The sequence below is a fragment of the Rhinatrema bivittatum genome, chromosome 9, assembly GCF_901001135.1.
Source record: "Rhinatrema bivittatum chromosome 9, aRhiBiv1.1, whole genome shotgun sequence".
NCBI lineage: Eukaryota > Metazoa > Chordata > Amphibia > Gymnophiona > Rhinatrematidae > Rhinatrema > Rhinatrema bivittatum.
In genome coordinates, this window is record NC_042623.1 from 45,998,199 (window position 1) to 46,014,938 (window position 16,740).

The 16,740-nt window shown below is 45.6% G+C and overlaps 1 protein-coding gene across 2 annotated transcripts in view; it reads left to right on the forward strand.

Annotated features, from left to right (window-relative positions):
• The window catches only part of WASL (WASP like actin nucleation promoting factor), a 194,370-nt gene that overhangs the window by 143,238 nt on the left and 34,392 nt on the right, over positions 1 to 16,740 (forward strand). For both annotated transcript variants that reach the window (XM_029615532.1, XM_029615533.1), the window contains exons 7-8: positions 77 to 119; positions 16,485 to 16,638. In XM_029615532.1, the coding sequence (XP_029471392.1) occupies positions 77 to 119; positions 16,485 to 16,638 (197 nt within the window). The remainder of the gene's footprint in view (positions 1 to 76; positions 120 to 16,484; positions 16,639 to 16,740) is intronic.

Here is a 16,740-nt window from a genome sequence, read left to right on the forward strand (position 1 = left end):
GTTGCCTGATTTAATTTGTTCACCCTGAGGTAATGCATCAAAGTAATTTCTAGTTTGATCTTTTACTTTATTTCAGACATATTGGACATGTTGGCTGGGATCCAAACACAGGTTTTGATGTAAGTACCTTTTGCTTACCTTCCCCATTGTTACAGTAGGTTAAACAGTTACAATGCTGTTCTCTTAGGACATCACCAAGGTAATACTCACTGAGGGTAAACCATACAATAGGTTCCCTATATCTATACAATGTTAACTACTTAAGAGAACCCACAAGACTTATATCACATCACATAAATCTGTGTAAACATTTTTTTTTATTATTTGAGACCACACAATAAAAGATAATCTTTATCTGGACGCTGGACATTGGAAGTTTTCATTGAAAGCGTTAGCCTTTAGGTGATGATATATATTTATCGATCCAGTGGTCCATAATTATATTATAATTGTTATATTGTAACTTTATTGTTTCTTATGCACTGGTTATTTGTACAAAGTTACTGCACCCCTTGTTATCTGTAAACCGGCATGATATGATTGTATCATGAATGCCTGTATAAAAAAGCTCTAAATAAATAAATAAAAATAAAATAATTAGTCTTGGAGAATATGATTGATTAGAATATCTTTGTTGAGAGTAATTAAAACATTTGCACATGATATTGTTTACAATTTAGTGGGATTCATTGTACTGTGTGCCCATGTATATTTCTGATGAATATATAATTAATTATTTGTGAATATTAAATAATGTGATGTTTTTACTGTGATTGAATGGTGTGACTGTGATGAATGTTGAGCTAGGGTAGTACTTTCTGTCTAGTTAGAATTTCTATTGTGTGGTCTCATAAATAATAAAAAAAAAAGTTTACACAGATTTATGTGATGTGATATAAGTCTTGTGGGTTCTCTTAAGTAGTTAACGTTCTCTTAGGACAAGCAAGATGGTAGTCCTCACATATGGTTGACATCAACAGATGGAATCCGGCATGGAAATCGTTTGTCAAGTTTCTAGAAACTTTGACTGGCACACTGAGCATGCCACGATCCGCGCATCCATGCAAGGTCCCCCTTCAGTCTCTCTTTTTCTGTGGTGCAATTGCCTCACGGTTTGTGGGGCTCTGCTTCATTTTTGCCTTTGTGCTTAAAATCTGAATATTTTCCCTGTTCCATAATCAGGTTCCCCTTCGTGGTTGGTGTCTCTTCTCTGTGCAGTAGGTAAAAACATTTTTCTTCCTTTTCCGCAGTCGATTCCCGGCATCCCATGTCTTGGAGGCCCCTGGTTATTGATTGCACACCGGTTGTTTTTCATGGCATTGTCCAGCTTTTGTTGGTGCTCACAGTGCCCGCGGACCAAGTCCATCACGGATCCACATGAGGTTTGCATCATTTGCATCCTCTGCCTGGGGGTCTCACATGACATCCGAGGGTGTCAGCTGTGTAACCAGATGACCCCCAAGGGCCGTTGTGCAAGACTCGATAAAATGGAGAAACCTTTTGGTCCCAAAAAGTACGCTCCATCCATACCCATGTTGGAGTTCTTGACACCTGGGGGTCGAGGGGAGCCTCTCGATACGCTCCCCCTCGTTGCCCCTCTGACTTCATCTTCTAAAGACCGAGGGAATGGTGATCAGTCTTCCATGATCTCACCGGTTTCCAGGACATCGGGATCCTTTGCCTCCTCGGCGCCGGGGAAAGACTGGGCCAAGCACCGTTGGGGATCCCACAAGCATCAACACCGGTCGCCGTCAGCACACGGCTCTGGTTCCGGTGCGGTAACAGAGGCTGCTGTACCATCACCGAAGTGACCCTGTGGTTCGGAGGCACCATCCTCTGATAAACTCGGGAGTCCAAGGTATTCCTCTCTGATATCAGTGTCCGGCACGATCTCTCCTCGGAGCCTTGAGCTGTCCTCACCGCTGGTGTCCATGCCGGTGCCAGAGCCTCTGCCGTCTATTTTGGTGCCCCTGCTTGAGCGTCTGGACATCCTCCTTGGCACCCTTCTGACACAACTGGTGCCTGAGGACCCTCTATTCCCCAGCAGCCACCAATGCCCCCATCGGGAGCGATCCCCATCATTGGGTCCTCCGAGGAGGAAGATGCAGCCGGTGCCGTGGTCCCAAAGCCTCTGTTCTCTGAGCTTTTGCCTGGGCCCTCTGGCCTCCCACAACCCCCGGTTCCCTCCATTACCGGTGGGACTGTCGATTCTTGTGGTGCTCTTGGTGCCTTCGAGGCCTTCAGAGCTCAGGGCTAGGGATTTCCACAGGCCTTGCCGCTTATGTCCCGGGATGGCCTCAGTAAGGAAGAAAGCCCTTATGAACCATGGGGGGGGACAATACTTCGGAGTTCTCATCCGAATTCTTGGACAACCCCTATCCAAGCCTTCCCCACTGGCGGAAAGGTGTCGATCCCCCCTTCCCCCCCCCCCCCCCCCCGGAGCACCTCTCCTTTGCAGGGTTAGTCAGGGCCATGGCCTGAAGCTGTCCCCTTCCAGCTTCTCACAGAGGCAGATGCGCAACATAACATGTTGGAGGTCCTCCAACCTCATGTGGAATTTATAGTTCCTTAAAGATAGTGACATCTTTAAGGAGCTTCTCCTTCGAATGTGGGAACATCCAATCTCCATTTCTCCAATGAATCGGAAGGCGGACGCCACCTACTCACCAGTCTGTGGTTGTGGAGTCCGCCCTCAAGAAGGCCAAACGCTCCCGCATCCATGCCTCTGCCCCCCTAGGGTGAGAACATAGGGAACTTGGATGCTTTAGGTAGGAAGGTTTTTCAGGGTGCTTTGCACATCGCCCATATCGCTTCCTACAAAGTTGTACATGACCTAGTACCATCGAAACCTGTGGAAACAGGTCCAGGAACTTACAGAAAGCCTGCCGCAACAGGACTCACTTTCTGCCATTGTCCTGCAGGGTCTGGAGGCCAGAAAACACGAGGTGAGATCTACCTATGATGTCCTTGAGACAGCAGCCCGAGTGGCTGCCGGGGCATCGGCACCCATACGATGGCCTGGCTCCAGGTTTCCGACCTTCGTCCAGAGGTGCAGGAGAAGCTGGCTGACCTCCCTTGTACAGGTGGCAACCTTTATGGGCTCAGTTGAAGGACCACTACGAAACCCTCCAACAGCTCTCTGCTAGTGCTTCAGACGCAACTTCCTCTGCCAGGAAGTCTTCCAGACTAAGCTCCAGGAAGTCCTTTTACAGGCAGCGGAGTATTATTCCTCCGCCTCTCGGACTTGCACACCCTGTGCTAGCTTCAGGGGCCATTTCCATCAACAGCGGGCACCTAGGCCCCAGCCAGCACCCCAGCAAGCAGAGGCTACAAGCTTTTCACTGGGTGACGAGGGAACATGAGTCAGCAGGACGAACCTCTGGCACTGGATCCCCCAGTGGGAGGCAGGCTTCTTGACTTTGCCCACCACTGGAGGGGCCATCACTTCGGACCAATGGGTCCTTACCATAGTTTACCACAGGTACTGTCTCAGTTTCAGAAGGATTCCAGAGAACTCTTCCCCATGTCAATCTTGGGGTTCGTCCGCCCAGCAGGTCATATGTCGGACAAAACCATTCGCCCTTCTCACGGCAGGAGCAGTAGAGCCTGTTCCTCAGCAGGGCCGGGGGTTCTATTCGAGATATTTCCTCATACCAAAGAGGCTTGCGCTCTATTCTCAACCTCAGGGCATTAAACAAATTTCTCACAAGAGAAGTTCAAAATGGTCTCTCTGGGCACTCTGATTCTCCTCCTCAAAAGAGGAGACTGGCTTTGCTCCCTTGATCTCAAAGATACTTATGCTCACATAGCCATCTTCCCCAGCCACAGAAAGTACCTTTGCTTCGTGGTGGTGAAGGCTCACTACTAGTACAGGGTGCTGCCTTTTGGGTTAGCCTCGGCCCCTCGCGTCTTCAAGTACCTGACAATGGTGGCTGCGAATATCGGGCGCCATGTGGTGCACATCTTCCCATACCTAGACGACTGGTTGGTCAAAAGTGACTCACGCACAGGGGTGCTGAACACTTTAGCTCTGACTGTGCAGATGCTGCAGTCCTTGGGGCTTGTTATCAACTACCCAAAATTTCACCTCTGCCCCGTCTTCCCAGCTGGACTTCATAGGAGCCAGGCTGGACACCGTGCAGGCAACAGCATTTCTGCCTCTTATCAGGCTCTTACCCTCACGTCATTGGCAACTGCTGTATGCAGCAATCGGCATGTGAGTACCTACCTTCTGCTTCACTTGTTGGGCCACATGGCGACTTCAGTCCATGTTTACCCCGCTCACCCGTCTGTGCATGTGATGGATGTTGTGGTCGCAATGGAGGCAGGCATCCCAAGACCTCTAGGCTCATGTCTCTGTCACACAACCTCTGAGGATATTTCTGTCCTGGTGGCTGAGTCTCTCCAATTTAGAGCAGGGAATTCCCTTCCAGGCTGGCCTGCCTCAGGTGGTCCTTACTTCCAATGCCTCTCCTCAGGACTGGGGATCCCATGTGGATGGCCTCCACATGCAAGATCACTGGACTGCTCAGGCAGATCTCTGACACACAAACCTCTTAGAGCTTCTGGTGATTTGTCACACCCTCTGGGCATTCTGGGACTAGTTGTCACACAAGGAAGTCCTGATTTGGACCGACAACCAGGTTGTGATGTGGTATATCAACAAGCAGGGAGGTACAGGATTATTCCTCCTCTGTCGGGAGGCAATACATATTTGGTCCTGGGATGTTGCTGCGTTTGGTTCCCTCTCCTTCAGGATCTGTCATCAGGGATCCCATCTGGCTGGTGACTGCACCCGATCTGATAACTCAAAACCAGGGTGCTCTGCGCCATCCGTTGGCTTTAACAGTGTGGATGTTGAACACCTAGTCCTTCAGCCCCTGGACCTCTTGGAAAACATCTCCCAGGTGCTGGTGGCTTCCAGAAAGCCTTCTACCAGGAAGTCTTACATGTTATAATGGAGAAGATTCTCCACCTGATGTGTGGGGCATGGCTTGGATCCATTCACATGCCCCCTTCCCCAGTTCTTAGACTATTTGTGACACCTGTCTGAGTCTGGGCTTCAGACCAGCTAAGTCAGGGTTCATCTCAGTGCCGTTAGTGTGTACCATCAGGGTATTGCTGACACACCCACATTGGTGCAGCCTTTAATGGGTTACTTTATGAGGGGTCTGCTCCAACTTCAGCCTCCTATTGCATCCTGGAATCTCAGCATTGTCCTGGCGTGGCTTATTGTCCTCTTTGAGCCTTTGCATTCCTATGACCTGAAGTTCTCACCTGGAAAGTTATATTCCTAGTGGCGGTCACTTCGGCTCGTACAGACAGTGAGCTTCAGTCCTTGGTTACATACCCGCCATATACAAGGTTTTTCCATGATCGTGTGGTCTTGCGTACCCAACCCAAGCTCCTGCCAAAGGTCGTGACTGATTTCCATATAATCAGGCCATTGTTTTTTTTCGCAGGCTTCATTCCCATCCAGGGGAACGGGCTCTTCATACTTTGGATTGCAAGAGGGCTTTGGCTTTCTCTTTAGGACACACAGCCGGTCACAGGCAATCCACTCAACTCTGTTTCTTTTGATACCAATAGATTAGGAGTGGTGTTGTGTAAACAGACCCTATCTAATTAACTAGCAGATTGCATCGCCTTTTGCTATGCACAAGCGGGCCTTCAGCTTGCAAGCCGAATCAAAGCTCACTCTGTATGTGCCATGGCGACGTCTGTGGCTCACCTGCAAGCAGTTCCCATTGCCAATATTTATCAGGCAGTGACATGAAGTCCCCTAGCACACATTCGCTGCCCATTACTGCATGGACAAGGATGGTCATCAAGACAGTGCCTTCAGCCAATCCGTCGTACACAATCTCTTCCAGGCTTAGACCCAACTCTTCCTGCCTAGGGCCCCTGGTTGGAACCAGGCTGTCTCCCTATTAAGAACATAAGAACATAAAAACATGCCATACTGGGTCAGACCAAGGGTCCATCAAGCCCAGCATTCTGTCTCCAACAGTGGCCAATCCAGGCCATAAGAACTTGGCAAATACCCAAAAACTAAGTCTATCCCATGTCACTGTTGCTAGTAATAGCAGTGGCTATTTTCTAAGTCAACTTAATAGCAGGTAATGGACTTCTCTAAGAACTTATCCAATCCTTTTTTAAACCCAGCTACACTAACTGCACTAACCACATTCCGTGGCAACAAATTCCAGGGTTTAATTGTGCATTGAGTGAAAAAGAACTTTCTCTGATTATTTTTAAATATGCCACATGCTAACTTCATGGAGTGCCCCCTAGTCGTTCTGTTATCCGAAAGAGTAAATAACAGATTCACATTTACCCGTTCTAGACATCACATGATTTTAAGCACCTCTATCATATCCCCCCTCAGCCGTCTTTTCTCCAAGCTGAACAATCCTAACCTCTTTAGTCTTTCCTCATAGGGGAGCTGTTCCAACCCCTTTATCATTGTGGTTGCCCTTCTCTGTACCTTCTCCATCGCAAGCAATAGCACCACAATTGCGCCCGTTGGCACCTTGTTCGGTAACTGTTGGTCTTGGTTATCACCGGGGAGAGTCTGGAGCTAGGGATTCACCCATATGTGAGGACTACCATCCTGCTTGTCCTAGGTGAAAGCGCAGTTGCTTATCTTTAACAGGTGTTCTCCTAGGGCAGCAAGATGTTAGTCCTCAGGAAACCTGTCCGCTGCCCTATGGAGTTGGGTTCTCCTTTTGTGTTGTGGTGGGTTTTTTTTGCTCGTATTTTTCTCTGTTACGAGACTGAAGGGGGACCTCGTGTGGACGGGTGGATAGTGGCATACTGGGCATCCTAAGTGTGCTAGTCAATGTTTCTAGAACTTTGACAAAAGTTTTCTGTGCCTGTGATGATGACACCCATATGTGAGGACTAACATCTTGCTGTCCTAGGAGAACACCTGTTTACAGGTAAGCAACTGCACTTTCTTATTGATGATTACCTCTGACAACATTTTTACTTCTAGTGAGTAATTAGAGAAAGTAAATTATTTTGGCAGTATTTTCACTCTAGTAGAGATGAGTATTTCTCCTGGAAGGAACACTGTATTGCTACTGGCTTGGAGCCTCTATTTAATTCCAAGCCTTGTGAAAAAAAATGCAGGATTAATTTTCAGGACTTATTGGACCAGCATAAGAATTCTCAAAATTATTCATGCACTTTCAACAACACAGATCTCTTCTACAGATGCATTGGATACCACTGAAAACCTTAAATATGGACAACAGCTTAATGAGCACAACCCAATTAATCCATTGCCATTTTCATATATCTTTTTTTAGACCAGTATAAGAATTATCCAGAGATGATGATGAGCTTTCAAGATCAGACAGAGGCTTTGTTCCCCTGTTTAGTTAAAACAATAATGTCATTTGATTTACTCATCCCCACACCCAACTCATGTACACATCCAATGCATGTTACAGTAGATGTAATACAATAACAATATGAAGGGTTGTGTGAAATCCATTTAAAGGAATGTGGTTCTCAACATTTGTATGCTGGTGGTATATGTATTACACTATCAGACTGCATAGATTGAATAAACTGGGAAAGTGCTTGATTTCTGAATGAGGAATATTTAATTTTATTTTGCTTATTATAATGTATCAAGGGTGAGTAACACTTCAGGAGGGAAAGATATCAAAATGAGCACAGTGTGAACATTTTTATCCATTTTACTTTTTCTTTACCTTTCTTAGGGAACCATGTATTAAGGTGTGCTAATGGTGCAAATTTTTTCTCCTGTTTTATTTGCACATTTTTCTGCTGTAAGTTAAAGAATCTGGTATTTAGCAGGAGATTTAACGCCTAAAAAATGTGTGCTAAACCAGGTATAGAAAGCAATGCTAAAATTAGCATGGGTGTATGCATATCCTATGTAAAAAAAAAAATATAATAAAATAATAGAAAGGTATTAACTTATCCCCAGCAACGCAAGGAGGAAGGTTAAAAGGCAGATAGCTTAATGCACGTTTTCTTAACACTGAAAATTTAACTCCTGGGTCAGAGCAGCAGTAAAACTTAACTCAAATTTCTGGTGGCCATGTTATACTATAGCTGTGCACAATGTGATAGTGTTTAGCTGCCTCTGTCAGACTGGGCACAGCAGTATATTTCACTTTGGCCACCAGAAATGTGAGTTTACCTCTGACCCAAGTGTTGAATTTCCAAAGTAAGCTCTAAGGGTGGGCACTTATAGCTGAACAGTACATCGGCACTGTGCATCCCAACTTTGGCATATTGTTTAACTGCAGAGACCCACCCCAGGGAGCTTCAGCTAGCTGTAAGTGGCCAATCCAGAGAGCAAATTCTTGTATCCAAGGCCATTTTGGCAAAGAATGGCAAGTAAAAATCAAAGCATAAGCTCTCTGGGGCGGCCACCTACAACTAACTGAACAAAGCATAAACTCTGTATTGTTCAGCTGAAGATGTCTCCCAGAAAGCTTTTGATTTTTTTCTTGCCATGCCTTTCTACAATGGCATTGCATGTGAGATTGGTCCTTTGCATCCCAACTTGTGGGCACATTCTCTTTCCTCTTCACCCAGGCCAGTCCATTCATAAGTGGGTTATGCTTGCCAACCAGCAGATGGAGATGGAGGACAAAGGCTCACTGATGTCACTCTTCATAATATCTCTGTGCTGAAATAAGACTGCTAATAATCTGTCTCCAGCAGATTAACGACATGCTAACCTAAACTCTGGGCTTGGATCTAGCATAATAGGACAGGTGCCAGAAAGCTCCTAAGGTGATAGCTAAGCTCCCTCCCTCAATTAAGGTAGGACGGTTCTGGTTGCAGAGCACCAGAGGCGACAGTCTGAGTTCCTCTCCATCTGTAGAGCTGAAGTGAGAAGGGAAGTTGAACTTCCAGGAGGGTAAGGTATAATATAATTTTAGTTGTAAATTTCTCATCTCTTCCTCCCTCCTGCCCCCTACTCCCCATGGTGAGCAGTCTTGGCTTAGCCAGCAGGGAAAGTTTGCTCAGCAGGCAATAAAGTGTGTTAAAAAAAAAAAAAAAAAAAAAAAAGTAATCCTTCCTCAGACCGATGACGGTGATTGAGAGACTGCACCAGAGGCCTTTTAGTGAACCTAGTGACTTAGTCTGCAAAGAGTGGGAAATGACTTCAGCGGGAGATGAGGTAAGGCATATGGTGCATTACCGACTGCACAATGCTGGAGGAATACTGTGTTGAGCTCGGCCTGTGGGCTAAGACTGGTGATGCTAGGGGGATCCCTAAAGTTGTTTAGGGAGTGTTCTGTGGCCAAAGGGGGGGGCATGGCTAGCCAGGATTTTGTTGTTGCAGGTTATTCTGGAGCCACAAATAGAGTTTTTTTGGCACAGTTTCAGTCTCCACAGAGGAGGATCAGATGGCCATGGCGGGACAGGGGCTGCAGCATAGAAATGAGCCTCCTGCTCTTTTGCCAAAAGCAATACTGGAACAAAGGGAGCTCCCTTCCTCTCCTTGCCCTGCCGGTTCTACCTGGTCCAGGAATTGATGGTCTCGCTTTCCTGGTTAGATTTTTTTTCCCAAGGCTTGCAAGATTTTTGCAAGGGGCAGGGATCCCTGCAGGAAGGTCTTTCTCTCTCTCCTCCTTCAAGGGCTGTCAAATCCCGGGGGAGAAAGAGAATATGAGGAGACCTAGAATTCGAAGGGTTAGGTGATTCCGTACACTCTGATTCACTGGGTGATTTTCAGGATTTATCTTTTGGAGATGTTCCTGATGAATTGGAGGACGGGGAACTCCCTCTGAGGGAGAAGCTCACAGGACCATGTTGTGCTTACTCCATAGGGTTGAGTTGGCACCCTTGATTGTGCAGTCCCTATGAATGCTGAGTTAGATATGGATTCAGTTACAGTGTTTCCTGTAGCAAAAAGGGATCCAATTATGATGAGTTTAAGGAAATCGTCCTATTTTATCCCCGCTGCATGAGGCAGTTCAGGAATTGATTGATCTGGCAGAGGATTTTACACCTCTGGAGCCCAAGGGCAACCTTTTTGGTAGACACAGGTTATGATCTGGCTCATCCAGTGACTTGGGAAGTGGCCTTCGTTATTGTGGTTCATTGGCTTCTGTGGTTGAGAAATGGGTCAGTGGATATTATTTCAAGTCCAGTTTGACCAAATTGCTATTCAAAGGATGGCTACTATTTGGAGAGGAGATGGAAAAGGTGGCCAAAGTGTGGGAGGACTCATAAATCTCCCGGTTGCCAGAAGATAGGGTCAGATCCTCATGGCATTTGGCTTAATGTGGGGTCATCAGTGAAATTCCAGACTATTTCAGCAGAATTGAGGGATGTTGTATCGGAAGTCTATGCACATTTTCCCTTAGCAAGTCCTTTCGATGCGAAATTCTTGGAATAGTTTTGTAACAAAGGTTCAGAGGTTCACCTCTTATTACCAGAAATAGGTGGGCGTCAACACATCTTATCACAGGTGGATCTAGATTACATCCGATCAGTGTGTCCTCAATATAGATGAGCATGCTTATGCCCTGGAATTTGAGCATCCAGTTTCAAATGTGTTTATGGTTTCACCTTGTGCGACAGAAAAGCGAGCGGCCATTCAGTCTACTCTGGAGCGGCTTCTCACTTTGAAAGCTGTTGTCCTAGTTCCCAAGGAACAGGAAGGGCAAAGATGTTACTCCATTTATTTCTTGATGTCAAAGAAAGAAGGTGGTTTTTGGCCTATCCTAGATCTGAAAGGCGTAAACAAATTTTTTAAAGTAACATGCTTCAACATGGAGACCTTGTGCTTTGGGATCATGGCAGTACAGAAAGTTTCTCACCTCTCTGGATTTAATGGAAGCATATCTACATATCCCCATTTGAAAGGAGCACCAGCGGTTCCTATGATTTGCAGTTTTGGTGTGCTATTTTCAGTTTCAGGCACTACCGTTTGGGCTGGCCATGGTTCCAAGAATTTATTCCAAGGTTGTGGTGGTGATGGTAGTGGCAGCCCTGGGCAGAGAAGGCATCCTGGTAACACCCATACCTGGACAATTGCTTGATTCGTGCATAGTCTTTCCAAGAGAGCCAAACAGCCACCCAAAGGCTAGTTCAGTTGTTGTAGAAATTAGGTTCGGTGGTAAACCTAGCAAATAGTCTGCATCTGTCACTGAACCTGGTGTATTTTAGATGTAGTTCTATCAGCAAAGGCTAACATGATTCCGCTGCAGAGGGCCTTACTTTCTCAATTGCGTCGCCTGTCTCAAGATTACAGGGTGTGTCTGCCTCTTCCGTAAAATGTTCCACATAGCCTACTGTGGAATCTGGCAGGTGAGTGGATCTAGTGTCCCCTGTCTGGATGGTGGCAACCAGACATGAGTCTGAAGGGCTGGTGAGCCCATTGTTAGGTAAGATTACAATACAAATTTAAAGTGCTTGTTCTTGCATTTATGATCTTGCATGGGGTTGACCCCCTCATATGTCATCTAGGTTGTGCTGGAAGTCTTCACCCAGGAATGTGCGCTTTCAGTATAGTTTTCAACTTCCATCATTGAGAGTTTTCAGACATGTAAAATTGCAGAAAAGATAGTTTATCTCGATCCCTAAGATTTGGAATGATCTTCCTTTGTCAATCAGGGAAGAACATACTTATTGTGTGTTTGCTGTAAACTGAAGATCTGGCTGATGGCTTCCGAGTTTTCAGTTCAGGTGGTTTCTGTTTAAAGTTCTAATCATGACTTCTCATTGACTCTAGTATTTTATTTGATATTGTTTTAAGTATTTTACTGTAATATTGTTACGATTTATTGTTTTATTGTTGTACATCGCTTTGGAAGAACTTATTGTAAGTCCTGGAAGGTGATTCATAAATTTTATAAATAAAATCTCCATGTGCAGGAACTCTGATCTCCACTGGAGGCAGTTTGGTCCATCAACCATCTGGAAATGTGGGTGATTCAATTAGCCCTCCTCAAATTCTCATCCCAGTTGCTCGGGAAGGCAGTGAGAGTGATGTCTGACATCGCCATGGTGGTGACATATATAATCCATCAGGGAGGAACTCTGAGTCTGCAAGTTTCCTTAAAAATAGATCTCCTCCTTCCATGGGTGGAGAAGAAAATTCTGGCCTTTTTGGCATCCCACATAGCTGGCAAAGAAAACATGCAAGCCAACTATCTCAGTCAGCACAATTTGGACATGGGAGAGTGGAGTCTTTCTGAGATGGCATTTGACCTCCTGGTAGCCAGATGGAGCTGCTTGTTCCAGGATCTTATGGTGACCAGTGCAAATGCAAAGGTGCTTCGATATTTCAGCTGCAGGAGAGACTTGCAATCAAAAGGCATAGTTGCCCTAATATAGGAGTGATCACGGCCACTTATGTGGAGGCTAAAGTGTCTTTACCGAATCAAATTTGGGTGCGTTCCATGAGAGTGCAAGCTATGCTGTGGGCGGAACTTCAGCTGTTATCTCCCTTGGAGATTTGCAAAGCGGCTATGTAGTCATCCTTGCATATCTTTTTTTGAAGCATTATCGTCTGGATGTCCACATGAAGGGAGAATGTGTCCTTTGCCTTGGCAGTTTTGAAGGGGGTGTGGGCAGCATCCCGCCCTTTGAGGGGGGAGTAGCTTTGGTACATCTCACTTGTGAATAGGCTGACCTGACTGGGTGAAAAGGAAGGTCAAACTACTATTTACCTGATAATTTCCTTTCCTCTAGGACAGTCAGGACAGCCATGTTCCCTATCCATGCTACCTTCTTGTTTCCTACCTTTAGGTTCATGGCAGATAGTCCTGGGAAGGTGTATGAAGGATATATTGTTTACAGCCTGGGGCTTTCATGAGTATGAGGGGGCTTGTTTCCTTTTTCCTCTTGGCTATCAATCCTTTAGGTTTGGTTGGTTCTGTAGTTTCCTTGTTCTTCTGGAAGTTTTAAAAAAAAAATGTACATAGGAGTATAAACAACTGAAGGGCAGTAGGTACGCCCTTAAATATGTCCACAGTTAGCTTTTACAGGATTTACTGGCTGGCTGTTAGCACAGAGGTATATGTGGCGTGACATCAGCGAGACTTTGATCTGTCTCCTCTGCTGGTTGGTATGCATAACCCCACTTGTGAATGGACCTGTCCGACTCTTTTAGAGGAAAGGAGGTTATCTATCAGGTAAGTAGTACTTTCACCTTTAAGGCCATTTTGACAAGGAATGGTAAGTAAAATAAAAGAATAAGCTTTTTAGGGAAGGCACCTATAGCTAGAAGAACAAAACATAGGCTATCTTTGTGGATGCCAGCAGCTGAATAGTACACACTTTAGCAATATGTGCGCATACTGTCCCGCTGTTCAAGAAAACGGCGAAAACCTGTGACTGGTGCCTGCCTCAGAGAGCTTACATTGGAAATTTAACTCCTGGGTCTAAGGTGAAGTAAACTCACATTTCTGGTATCCAGTATTTATTGTTGTGCCCAATATGGTACTCCACTTTAGACCCAGGGCTGGAATCTACAGCTGAGCAATATATAAGCTCACTGGGGTGGGCACCTTCAGCTAAACAGTATGCCAAATTTAGGATGCACAACACCAAAGTGCATACTATTCTACTCAAGGTGCCTTCCCCAGAGAGCTAACATTGGAAATTTAATTCCTTTAGTCTGAGATGAAGTAAACTCTCATTTCTAGTGGCCAAAGTTATTCTGTTGTGCCCAGTGTGGTAGAAACGGCTAGAAACTACCACTTGGGCTTAGCAATAATTAACTTTTTCTCCACTTCAGGCTAAGGACTTAACTTGAAAATCAACACACTATTAAAGTGTAAAACCGGAGTAACAGAATAGGTGCTTGAAGTTGGAAGTAGTACGATCAAAATGGCCTTGCATGCAAGATTGGCATAGGCATCCTGATGGGGACAATCTGTCTTGCAAGGCATGCCATGTGAAATCAAAGGATAAGCTTATTGGAATGGACGATAACCATTAGGGATGCATAGCACCAAAGTGCCTGCTGTTGGGCTGTAGCTATCTGCCCTACAGACAGGGCCGCCATCAGGAATTTTGAGGCCCCATACAGCCAATATGCCAGCGCATACTGTCTGACGCGGCGGTGACGTCACAGCCGTGTCAGACAGTGAACGCTGGCAGGACAGAGCGCGCGGACGAGTCTCTGTCTGCGGTGCTCTGTAAATCAATGCTATGCGTGTCTAAAAGACAAGCATAGCATTGATTCTCTCCCTTCTCTGGGGCCTGCACCCAGGGCCGGCTCCAGGTTTCAGTAGGCCCCAAGCGCACCTGCCGCCTGGCGGCCACCGCTCTCAACGAACTGCACCTCGGACACGATGATGTTGTCCTCCAGAACGGAGCCGCAGCCCGTACACACCGCATCGCCCTGGGCCTGGTCGATATCGATGTCCGTGCAACCGCAGTTCTTACAGGCCCGGACGCTCATGTTGCCGGCGACGCCGCCGCATCGGGCGGAGAAGGTGAGCGCAGCAAAGCGGCTCCGCGAGCTCGGAGTCCGGGCGCGGGCGAGAACCAAAAGCCGGCAGTGCAATCCTCCTCACAACCGGCGTCTGCAGCGCACGTTACCGCACAGAGGCCAAATCCCGCCCCATCTCGCGAGAACTTCTCTTCCGGCTTCTAGCCCGCCTTCTCCTGCTGACGCATACTAAAGCAGCCGCAAGCTGCCCTCGGCAGCTTCTTCACGGGACCTAGTTGAAGGCTGTCGCGGTCTCGCCGCACAGCTCAAGCGAATGAACAGCGTGCCGTGATGTCTCACATCCAGATAGCCAATGAGGAAGTGGTTTACCTCCCCGCCGCTTTTCTACCGTCCCGGAGATCTACTGCCACATATGGGGGCCCGCAGCCTGCGGGCCCCCATATGTGGCAGTAGATCCTGGGGCCCCATACTGCAGGCCCAAGAATACTGCCCTGATGGCGGCCCTGCCTACAGAGCTTACCCTTTGACTTGGCATGCCATGCCCAAATCGGAGTGCCCAGTGCTATTTGGTCACTCTCCTTCCAATTTCAAGCACCTACTTTTTGTATTGTTTTAAAGCACTTTTCTACATTACTACGGACTTTTCAGTCTAATTCACATTTTAGTGCATTTTTTCTTCTTGTGCACATTTTTTTTTAACTCCTTGATTTATATCCTTGTTCTTTTACTGCATCCTGCAAGGACCCATGTTTTTAGTGTGCACATTAACTAAAACCCATGCTAAAATTTAATTCAAATTTTTAGCACGGGTTTTATTACAATGAACCTTTAGTTTTACGAATCAAGCCAGTAATTGTGTGGAGGGAGACTTCTGTCCTGTGGTGTAACTGTAGGGGTAACTATGTAAGATGAGATTGTTTCCCTTTCTCTGAGGTACTGGAGCACATTATCTCCATGGTACACACAAACCCTCATCAGTATAGCTGGGCAGGAGATCTGGGCCTGGATCTTTTACCTCGCAGCACCAAATAGCTACTGGGCTGAAGGAATGGTCAAATAGTGCAGCTTTTGTTACAGAGAAAAAGATGAGGCTTATCATGGTCATTGATGACTTAAAATATAAAAATTATATCATAGAAACATAGACTATGAAAGTAGATAAGGACTTGAGGCCCATCTGGTCTGCCCAGTTTTATTCCTGGTACAGTGCCACAGACTCCTGTGATGTCTGGCTTTCCCCTTACTATTTCACAACTAGGTATTCTTACTAATAGTTTTTTGCGCTAATTCAAATTACCAGTTAAAAATTGTACTAAAAGTTGGATGACTCTAGAGAACAGTCACTTCTAGGACACTGTGTGTGTGTGTGTGTTTGTATTTGTGTGTGTATAAGTACAAACAAATACTAAAAAAAACTTCTACCAGTTTTTTAATTAATCTGAAGAGAGAGGTATATAGTGTTTTTTTAGTTTAAGCTATGGCTAAATGCGGTTATGATTAAGCATATTTGGATTTAAAATGCTAAGTCACATGCTCACCTTTTTTGTAACATAAACTTGGCCCCAGCCTTTGCATAAAATACATTTCCCTCTTCTAAGTACATCTAACTTCTGCTAGAAACTGTCAACCAACTGGTGAGATCTGTGTTTGTGTTTCCTTTGTATCTTTGTGTCCTTTTAACTATATCATATTGTTCAGTGTTGAACGTCTTGGAATAAGGAAGTGAAATTCTTGCCAGGAATACAGTGGCATTGATTAAAGAAGTTCTTCAGAAACATATCTCATGAGAATTGATCTATTGGGTTTTAACATCTTGGTACTGAATTTATGAAGAGGAGGAAACTAATTCTGTATAAATCCATTCCTCAAATACAATTTACTCAGGAGTGTGAGTGTGTCATACTTTATGCACTTGCCATTTTCAGTATAGTTTCACCTGTAGTAATTGCTGATCTTTTACCCTTTTTTTGTTGTTGAATTTCTCTCCATATCAGTTCGTTTCAAACCACCTAGTCGTAGTTAAGACAAAAAAAAAAAGTTTTAATATTTGAAATGCTACATTACTGTGTTTGATCTGCAGGTAAACAACTTGGATCCAGAACTGAAAAATCTCTTTGATCTATGTGGGATCTCAGAGGCTCAGTTAAAGGACAAAGAAACATCAAAAGTCATTTATGACTTCATAGAAAAAACTGGAGGCGTAGAAGCTGTCAAAAATGAGCTGCGCAGGCAGGGTAAGTTTCAACTTTAGTCGCAAAGTGCAAAAGTACTAAAAGAGGCAGGCAGAACAATTTTTCATTCTCTCTGAGGAAGGCAGGGTAGGGATGTTGAAGAGT